The sequence below is a fragment of the Capsicum annuum genome, chromosome 6 (genome assembly GCF_002878395.1).
Source record: "Capsicum annuum cultivar UCD-10X-F1 chromosome 6, UCD10Xv1.1, whole genome shotgun sequence".
Lineage (NCBI taxonomy): Eukaryota > Viridiplantae > Streptophyta > Magnoliopsida > Solanales > Solanaceae > Capsicum > Capsicum annuum.
Genome location: NC_061116.1, coordinates 204,145,418 through 204,155,678, shown reverse-complemented (window position 1 = coordinate 204,155,678; position 10,261 = coordinate 204,145,418). Strand labels below are relative to the sequence as shown.

Sequence of the window (10,261 nt, the reverse complement as noted above, 5' to 3'; positions counted from 1 at the left end):
GGGGGGGGGGGGGGGGGGGGGGGATTACTCCTTTTTCGACCAGACAATCGACTGTTGATTGCAGTAATGAAAACTTCACAAACTAAATTGCTGAAAGTAAATAACAGACGTTTTATACTGGTTGAGATCTCTAATTAGTCTTACTCCTGTCCCCTTGGGTTGCAAGAGATTCTACTAGTTCTTTGTAAATAATATCAAAGTACAAGATTGAGTCAAGCTTTTTGGCTTTGACTCACACTCTATTCTTTCCTTTCACACTTTGATACAATGCCTCATCAACTATGTGTTTCTCTCCTCTCTTTTTAATAGCACAGTAAACCTTTTAGAAAATACAATGCTGGAGTAAAGTAGAGCAAAAAACTAGAGAAGATTGAGACAAGTGTATGTCTTTTTCTTAGATTATGTAATAGTGGTTGGGACTACTACTAGCCGTTGGAAGATAGTTATCAAGGCAACCCAAAAGATTTTTCTTCTTAGAAAAAGTTAGAAAAAGGAATAATGAATATTCAATTTCCAGGAACAGATAAATACTAAAAGGAAAAAATCTGTCTAGAGAAGACTAAAGGGATGCGAAAATTCCATGAAATATGCGCCATAATTAATGCAGATGCTTCTTCCTTTTTGATTAAATCTTGTAGGATGCTTCTTTTTTTTTGTGTTTTTGACAGAAGATTTTCTGCAATCAAGCTCATGATCATTCATCAAAACGTAACAATATCAAACCTCACTTTCCGTATCTTGGCTTCCACCGACGCCACTCCTACATTATCTCGAATAACCTTGTTTCTAATCATATCCTTCCTCGTACACCCACGTATCCACCGTAGCATTCTCATCTCCACCACCTTCATCTTTTGGATGTGAGATTTCGTGACTGGCCAACATTCCACCCTATGCAACATAGCTGGTCTAAATACGACCCTGTAGAACTTGCCTTTGAGTTTAGGGAGTACCTTCTTGTCACACAAGATTCCGGATACGAGACTCCATTTCATCCACCCTACCTAATCAGGTGAGTGATGTCCTCTTTAATCTCACCATGCCCCTGAATCATAGATCCAAGATACTTGAAACTCTCTCTCTTCTGGATGGCCCGAGTATCAAGCTTAACAATCACATCAGTGATCAGCCTCATGCCTCATGCAACGCCTTGCTAAACTTACACTTCAAGTATTCCGTTTTGGCCCTACTCAACCTAAACCCTTTAGACTTGAGGGTTTGCCTCCAAACCTCCAACTTAGCATTAACTCCGCCACGGGTCTCATCAATCAAGACCAAGACTACATCATCCGCAAATATCAAACACCAAGGCACCTCACCTTAACTTTGCAAAGTCAAAACATCCATTACCAAGGCAAATTATAATGATTTTTTTTTTTATGGTTTAATCTAGCTGTTTTATGTAATATATGCTGATTTGTAGTTGAAATTTCTTATGGCTTGTTATATGGGTAAAGTATTCCGTACCCTTGCATTTACTTGTGCAAAACTTTAAATTATAGTTTGTCCAACCTAGAAATTGCATCCGTTCCATGTACCAATGATTAATGTCCAAGAGTTGCTTCTCAAAAATGAAAAAAGCAAGTTTTAGGACTGCTAATGACAGGGGGACTTGGTCTCAGATGTTTGACTTTGCAGAATACTCTACATCCTTGATATTTCACTAAGTTCTTCTGCAGGACCAGTGGATGAGGGGTAAACATCAATAGCTTTCTTTTTAGTTAAGATAACGCCTCCATGTGAATTTTTCTTTTTCTTCTGAATTTGATACAAGCATACTTTTGCTTCAATGTCTCAAGGGGTCGACATTGTGAAAATGTACTTCTCTATTTGTGCAACTGGTGTATTTTTAATTGGATTCTGCCTAGTTTATCTATTTTGTTGAATGAATCTTTCTTTTAGTGAAGTGCAAATATTTGCCTGTGACATCAGGTAGCGGCAGATGTGGACATTGATGAAGTAGCTCGTAAAACAGAGGGATATAGTGGAGACGACCTTACAAATGTTTGCCGAGATGCTTCTATGAATGGAATGAGGCGAAAGATAGCTGGGAAGACACGTGAGGAGATTAAGAACATGGCCAAGGATGACATTGCTAAGGATCCTGTTGCTATGTGCGACTTCGTAGAAGCTATTTCCAAAGTTCAACCGAGTGTCTCAGCAGCTGACATTGAAAAACATGAGAAATGGTTTGCAGAATTTGGATCAGCTTAGGATAATTTTGATGTTAGCAATTCATTTAGTTTCCTTTCGTCTGTCCATATTTGGAAGTGTTGGTTCTTCTTTCTTGTGTACTATTCGATCTTTTGATCAGCACCTGGACTGATCGACTTATGTAAAATGACAAATCACCGGGTTTTATGCCTCATTGTTCATGGGTCTATTGGATTTTTATTTTCTTTCAATTGGTTTACTATTTAGCTGTCGTGGAACTGCCAATTGAAATTATGTGATGGGTGGAGGCGCTTAACTTTGTAGCACTTTGTGTCTGTAATTTTATTATTTAATTTCAATCTACATTTTTTTTTCTTAGGAATATTGCTCCTGCCTATGCAAGTATCTGTGGATCCTCTCATAGTACCAAATACAACATCAACAAATGGACAGTCCATACCACAACCCTCAGAGGTGAGGTAGACATAGACAGGCTATTTCCGATAAACCCCCAGCTCGTCTCATAGTACTAAATGTATCGTGAAAATCATAGTTTATACCTTATAAAGCCAGCTCTCAAGAACCTTATTATAGCAATTTCACTATATTACAGTGTTGACAATAGAATGATGAACATCCAAATTACAGCTTTGGATGGGTCTTCACAAATGGAAAATAGTATACTGAACTATAGGTCAATGCCGAGCTACCTACACCTTTTTGATCTGTCCAAAACAAAGTAGCATTACTTGATTGAAAGCACACTGTTTCACATTCCACAATAAGGCCGAACTAAAAAGGCTGCCCCCACCTCATGTTCAACTTGGACAGGCTGAAATCTTTTGTGAGCTGAAATGTTTTGTGACGGTGATGCACATCCAAAATTTAAACGACCTCAAATTTTTTAAAAAATATTTCAGGATAAGTGCCCAAGGTGAATCAAATCCCCTTTGGAAAAGGCAACAAAGTTTAAGCAAATTTCTTTTCTACCGCTAGTCCAAGAGCTTACTTAGCTACTGGGCTCCCAACAAATATTTGTTATATATGTAATGGATTTCTGGATATAATAAAAAGGTTTGTAATGGTGTTTTACAGTTAACACACACATGGAACAGCATAGCCTTTCATGTTTTAGATTCACAATATGAATTGTTTAATTAAAACTGGACCTGTCAATAGTACTTTAAAGCAACACAGCTCAAAGAAGATGCACTTCTGGACCTCCTAAATAACTTCAGGAACTCAACTTAAGGAATCACAGTACAAATCATTCCTACCAGCTAACACTAAATGAACATTTTATCTCACAGATGCTCGTAGTCGAAGTAATACAAAAAAAACTAAGGGATCATCATACTCTTAGGAGTGAAAGGAAAGCAAGTGAACTTTAGAATATGATAGGCCAGCACTTGGCGTTCTAAAAATGCTCAAGTAGAGGTAAGTTAGAATACAAAATGCAGGATCATGCTATATTCCAGCATCCCTGTTCTATGCCAATTCCATGAAAAGAGATATTTTTTTCTAAAAGTATTCTTTCTAAAGACTGCCCTTGTCAACTGATGTTTCAACAAAAAAGTAACCCTTTTTCTTCAGGAGAAGGATGGCCAGTCTGCCTATTTCTTCGTGTCCGATATAGTAAGTTCATATTATTAGAAGTTAAACTACCATCAACCAACAGATATTATTAGTTGGAAACGCATAAGACTGACTCAGTATATCTGAAAACAATCTGATTCAAAAATAAAAAGAATATTAAATCACAGATATCTTATATAAGCTTCATCTAAAATACATGTACGTCCAGATTAAGAAGTCAATACAAATAGATGATTTGGTTGTGTATTTCACCAGGAAATTGAATGCACAATATTCACAAAAGTTAACAATCTAGATCATAAGAGAGAGTGATATGGAAGAGTTTCGATAGGTAAATGAATTGAGTCTACAATAAAGGGAAAGATAAAGGGAGGGACGGAGATCGCGAGGGATGCACAACAAACTGAAGGCAAATAACACCTAAATCAGTTAGAGACTAGATTGTGAATGCATGCTCATTCGACATCTCAATGCTTGATCGTATTAGAATAAGAGTACATAGTGTTTCAGCTTTATCAAGCAAAAGAATAAAAGGACATACAACTTCATCTAAGATGAATATTCCCAAGGACAAATATCAGCAGTAAGGGTGTAATGCCTCCTCCATGAAGAGGACAAGAGATAAAGTATTTGATACGACCAGATTATAGGATTGATCAAAAGCAACAAATCCTCCTCTCTCCATGAGAGGAGGACAAAAGCTATTTCATTTATAACATCAAGTAACCAGAAGCATACTCAGTAAATCATTCAAAGACAGCATGATCTTATTCTTTCCTTGACGAATCTGTTACAAATACAATACGAAGATATGATCGAAAAATTGCTTACTAAGTAAAAGTCGTAACATCAAATAACCAGAACAAAGATCAAGTTGATCTTATTCTTTCCTTAATGAATCTATAATGATTACAATACGAAGATTTGACTGAAAAACTGTTTCCTAATATGCAGTAAAACTAGAATACAAAGTATTTGAATTGAAATAAATCGGTTACATCTCATAACGGAGACAATATAGATCGAAACAATATGGAAGACTAAATCAAGGGAACATAGCCCTCAAACATCTGAAGATGCACGTAACGAATCAGTTACCTTAAATATAAACTGTGGGAATCAATACCACGAGCTACATTGGCCTAATCCAACTTCTTCTCAGTCGCCTTCTTGTACTCCTCGAGCTCTTTCAACCACAAATCTCCAAATTCACAATCCTTCCAAGCCTCAAACCAAGGTCCACCAAGCGTATAATGAATTGCCTTAGGAAATGTAGCCGGATCACCCTCAACAAACTTATTATGCCCCACAAGAAAGTTCCAAACAAACGGAACTTCCCCAATCTCCCCATCTTCCAGCCACGTAAACCTATGAAGAAATGCCCCAGATTCAGTATTCACTATCTCAGGTGTCAACACCTTATTCTTAGGATGCCCACAATTGTAAAGAACCATTGATGACCAATTCTTCCTAGGATACACAGTTTGTACTGCCCCATCCATTTTCGTTGTCTCTTTCGGAGCATAGTCATGTTGTACACACATCAAAGCATATTTATCATCAACCATATCCCTTAATTCCTTAATATCTCCTAAGTACAAGAAATCACAATCAACAAACATAGCCCACCCTTCAAAATTAGCCAAATGGGGTGTCAAAAAACGCGAAAATGAAAACTCAGTGCTTTCCAATTTCCCTCTTTCACGCCAGTATAACTCTTTTCCCCTTAACTCAGATTGTTTAATGGGTATGATTTCAAGTGGGATTGAAGATCTTTTGAGAAGGGAATAACGACAGACCTCATATGCAACATCTTCACGTGGATCATAGCCTATGAAAATCTTGAATGGCTTCGAATTTGGGGCATTTTGTGAATGACCATTTCCATTAGAATGCACCACTGTCGACATTATAATTCAAGATTTCACCTGCAAAAATCAAGAAAATCAAAAGGCTACACAAAATGGAGCATTATAATCCAAGATTCGAACCTGAAAAACCAAGATTTCAACCTGCAAAGGGAAGAAAATCAAAACGGTACACAAAAACAAAATGATATTTTTCCTTAAAAAAAGTTGTATATTCTTTTGAATAAACTAGAGAAATGTGAAAGGCTGAAGCTTACCAAAAACAAGAGAGTAGATCGGTCTGGGTTTGGACTAGAATGAGAAAATAAAAGATTTTATTTTAGGAAAAAAAGGAGTCAAGATTTGTAGTAAAGAGAGAATTGTGGAGAAGGAAAGAATATATATATATATAGCACTGAGGAGAGGAGCTTGTACATCACTGATTTTTAATAAACAGAGGCTTTACAGTTGTACACGCGGGTGATTGGCAATCATATTCACAACCGACACCACCCTGATTTTCCCTAAAATCTGTGGACTCACAATACACGTATTTTTTCAGGATAGGTGGGTTTTCCAACAGTTGCACCAATTGTAATACTTCCACCTTCAATATCCACATTAAAGCCAGATTTTTTTTTATATACTCAAGATTCAAAACCAAGATGTTTAATTAAGGATAATGCAGTGTGAGACTGTACCATAATCCATGTTAATAAAAACTTATTTAATGTGTCAACAACAGTGGCGGAGTCGGGAAATTATTCACTAAAAGGGTTCATAAGTGAATATATAAATTAATCAAAGGGATTCGACATCTAATATATATACATTTTAATCATGCATATATAATATAATTTTTTGCTGACAAGGGTCCCCTCAGCAAAGGGTAGCTCCACCTCTGGTCAACAATAAGTATTCGGGATTTAATTTTGTAGCCTTAGATAAATTAGTGTTAACAATTTCGAATATATCATCTCATTTAATTAATGTATTAACAATAAGCTGTAATCGTATTAAATAAAGTGAGGAGATGCGAAAGGTTGGATATAGGAGGTACGAGGAGAGGTAGAGGTAGGTAAGCCTGTCAAGTGGGTCGGGCTGATCCGGCCCACTTAAAGGACCTGGCCCGGTAAGCCCTAGGGGGTTCCGAGTCTCGGGCTAATTATTTTTTTAATTTGGGCCCGATTAACACAGCCCGGACCTAGCCCGGTCCAGGCTCCCGACCCGGATTCATTTTTTTTTTTTTAGTTTTGGGCCAAACTAGCCGTTGGCCCAAGCCCCAACGACTATATAACCATTTTTTGGTCCAAATGGCTAGTTTGGGCCCATTTCTTAAAAAAAAAAATACTTTTAAAAATTATTTTTTAATCCCAAAATTTTTTTTATAAATACCCTACACCTTCAAATCATTTTTCACACAATTTTTCACTATCTCAAATCTCATTCTCTCTCAAATTTTATTCTCTCTCAAATCTCAAATCTCAATTCTCAAATATTCAATATATTTAATTTCTTAAAGTGTTCACTTTAATTTTTTAATTTTGCGTTTACAAAGTACGAGCGGAAGTTTCTAAAGTTGCAACCTTCGGATACTTTCAGAATTTGGTATTGTCGTTCCATCTCTTACATTTAATTTTTATTTATTGTATTAATTGTTTAATATTTAATTTTATTATATTTATGTATTTTGATTTTTTTTAGTTTAATTTAATTTATGCTATGGATAAATTAAGAATCCTCGCCACTAAAGGTGTTAAAATTTTTTGTCCCGAAAGTGGTAGTGGTAGTAAAAAATAAATTACTAGCGGTAGAGGTAGTTCAAGTAGTAGATATACCCGTGAGCCTTCGCCTCCGGTACCGCTTGGTACACCTTTTGAGGAAGAAATAGGTGTAGGTGCTCACGATATGGATTATGTAGAAGCTCAGAAAAATTATGGTATAGAAGAAGAAAATGAAGTATATGCGGTTAATTTAGACGAAGAAAATGAAAATGTTGGTGAGACACCCGCAGTAGAAAATGCTAACGTTAGATCCCGGTTAATCTCCCTCCCTGTCCTCCTCGTGTCACAAGACCACGTAAAATAACTAGTGTTGCATGACAATTTTTTTAACGTATATCAGAGATTGAGGTGCAATGCAATATTTGTCAACAAATATATAAGCATAGAAGCGAAGGCAAACAAGGGGGTACGGGTACGTTAATGAGACATATATGTGAAGCTCACGAAAGAGAGTTAAATATTGCATGAGGTGGTTGGGATGTTGGTGGGCCAACGCAAACTAGAATGGACCCAGCAACCGGTCAGGTAACAAAGAAGTATAATAAATTGAGGGACCGAAAAGAAATAGCTAAAATGATAGTTGTGGGTTGTTTGCCTTTTAGTTTTCCTTCTTCTGATGTCTTTATTCATTATATAGAAGCAATTTATAATCCTATGTTTAACGGTATTCCGAGAAGTACTTGTCGGTCTGATATTTTTAGACTTCATTCACAATATTATTTTTATTTATCAATATTATTAAAAATATTCAATGTAGATTGTCCTTAGCTTCTGATCTCGGTCGTGCTGTAAATAAAAATAATTATTTAACCGTTACTTGTCACTGGATGGATAGTAATTTTGTGATGCAAAAACGTATTCTTACTTTTTTATATGATGAAGATCGTAAACATACTGGAGATTTTACTGCTGATTCTATTGTTAAAGTTGCTGGATATTATGGTATTGAAAATAAAATTTTATGTATTGCTTTTGATAATGCTTCTAACAACAAGACTGCTATAAAAAAATTAAAATCTACATTATCTCCGCCGTTGCCTGAAATTTTTCATATTAAGTGTGCATGTCATATATATAATTTAATTGTAAAAGATGGTCTTGAGTTTTTTGAGCTTTATATTAAAAAAATTTGTCTTGCTGTTGGTTTTATTCAAGGAAATAATCGTAGATCGAGAATTAGAGAATTTAAAGTTAAATGTCAAGAAAATGGACTTGCACCGATATTGATGCCTAAGGAAATTGATATTAGATGGAATTCTATGTATGATTTTTTAAAAACTTATTATAAATATAGAATTCCTATTACACTAACTTTTAACCAACATTGCGGTTCATTTGCTGATTCTGCTGATTGCATGCTACATGATTCTGATTGAGTTGTGATTAAGGATCTTGTTAAGTTTTTAGAAAAATTTTATATTGCTACGGTTGAATTTTTCGGTGCTTATTATCCTACTGTTTGTAATATTTTGACATATATAGCCGACATTTCTGATTTGCTCAAAGAATATAAAAATAAGATGGTTATAAAGAAGCTGTTGGTGCTATGTTTGCTAAATTTAAAAAATATTTTTTTTGATTCCCCTATTTACTTGGTTGGTGCTATGTTAAATCCGTGCATGAAATATAATAATATGTGCCACTTTAGTATTATTATTTATACTAACTTGGAAATAAATATTAACCATGATTCTGAACAAGTACAACCTAATTTGTGAACGGCTATGAATGATGCAAAGGATTACACAGAAAAATTATATAATCACTATGCTGATTTATTTGATTTAGCTATACCTACAAATATCACTCTAACTGTCACTCCTCATCCTCTCGAGGAGCCATCATCTTCTAAAAGGCTGGCACATAGTGGTTTTCCTGATTCCTTTTATGATTTAACTTGTTGGAACAGTGTTGATGAGAGAGCTTACACATCAACTTATCGGGAAGAGCTGAAATATTATCTTTGATCGGCGCCAGAGGATCGCAGACGATGGATCAACACATTGGATTGGTGGGGGAGTAATGAAACACAATATCCTGTGCTTTCAAGATTAGCTAGAGATATCGTGAATGTTCCAATGTCAACCGTTGCAATGTTCCAATGTCAATCGTTGCATCAGAGAGCACCTTTAGTCAGGGACGATAGCAGCTTGGAGACAACCGACACTCATTGGGAAGCAATGCAATGAAAGTTCTAGTTTGCCCCAGAGATTGAATTAGAGCGGAAAGAAGAAACCAAGGAATGGAACCGGAACGAGCAACGAGCTGAAACTTGAAGAAATTATGTCTTCACGGGAGAACTCAGCAGAATCAAGTCCAATGCATGGTTTTGCCCCTGTTGACTTCGACTATCCTATGCAAGTTTCCGTTAATATTAACATGCATGAGTTAGAAAAAATGATGCATAATTTGTAGATTTTTCATTTATGTAAATTATAAATCTTGGATCATTTTGCAATCAATAAAATTCCCCAAATTCATTCACTCCTTAATCTTTACTTTTTATATTTTTTCATTTAATGATTTAAAATTTTAAATTGAATTTCTAGTTTTCTACTTTAAATTAAAAACTTACTTCTAAAATATTATTAATTTACTACCAAGTATTATTAATTTATTATATTAAGTAGCATATATTTTGTATATTTGTGTATATATGTTCTATAGATGTGTATATTTAACGTATACATGGGTATATGTTTTATAAATTAGTATATAACTATATCTATATTTATTTTAATGTATGTATATTGTAGTGTATTTAATTTAAAGTATTACATATACATAGCATAGAGTGTATATATGTGAATATATCTTCTATAGACGTGTATATTTAATGTATACATGTGTATATGTTTTATAAATTAGTATATAACTATA

General features: G+C 35.1%; 2 protein-coding genes across 3 annotated transcripts in view; one reads left to right on the top strand and one right to left on the bottom strand.

Moving 5' to 3' along the window:
* The window catches only part of LOC107876143 (katanin p60 ATPase-containing subunit A1), an 8,373-nt gene extending 5,968 nt beyond the window's left edge, over nt 1-2,405 (top strand). Inside the window, exon 7 of the mRNA XM_016723158.2 lies at nt 1,933-2,405. Within this exon, the coding sequence (XP_016578644.1) occupies nt 1,933-2,214 (282 nt within the window). The 3' untranslated portion in view covers nt 2,215-2,405. The remainder of the gene's footprint in view (nt 1-1,932) is intronic.
* Nucleotides 2,406-4,496: 2,091 nt separating this feature from the next.
* LOC107876144 (protein CDI) lies at nt 4,497-6,087 on the bottom strand. Of its 2 annotated transcripts, XM_016723161.2 has the most exons (3): nt 5,876-6,087; nt 5,742-5,762; nt 4,497-5,678 (listed from the first exon to the last, which is right to left on the bottom strand). In XM_016723161.2, the coding sequence occupies exon 3, from the start codon at nt 5,658-5,660 to the stop codon at nt 4,893-4,895; it is 768 nt and encodes a 255-aa protein (XP_016578647.1). In that variant the 5' UTR covers nt 5,661-5,678; nt 5,742-5,762; nt 5,876-6,087; the 3' UTR covers nt 4,497-4,892. The 2 variants fall into 2 exon arrangements, with proteins under 2 accessions (XP_016578647.1, XP_047269735.1); XM_047413779.1 differs by lacking the exon at nt 5,742-5,762 and having other exon boundaries at nt 4,497-5,677; nt 5,874-6,087.
* Between the last annotated feature and the right edge of the window lie 4,174 nt (nt 6,088-10,261).

Bases quoted from the DNA above. Each gene is read 5' to 3' on its own strand.
- LOC107876144 (XM_047413779.1), bottom strand. From the start codon at position 5,660: ATGTCGACAGTGGTGCATTCTAATGGAAATGGTCATTCACAAAATGCC.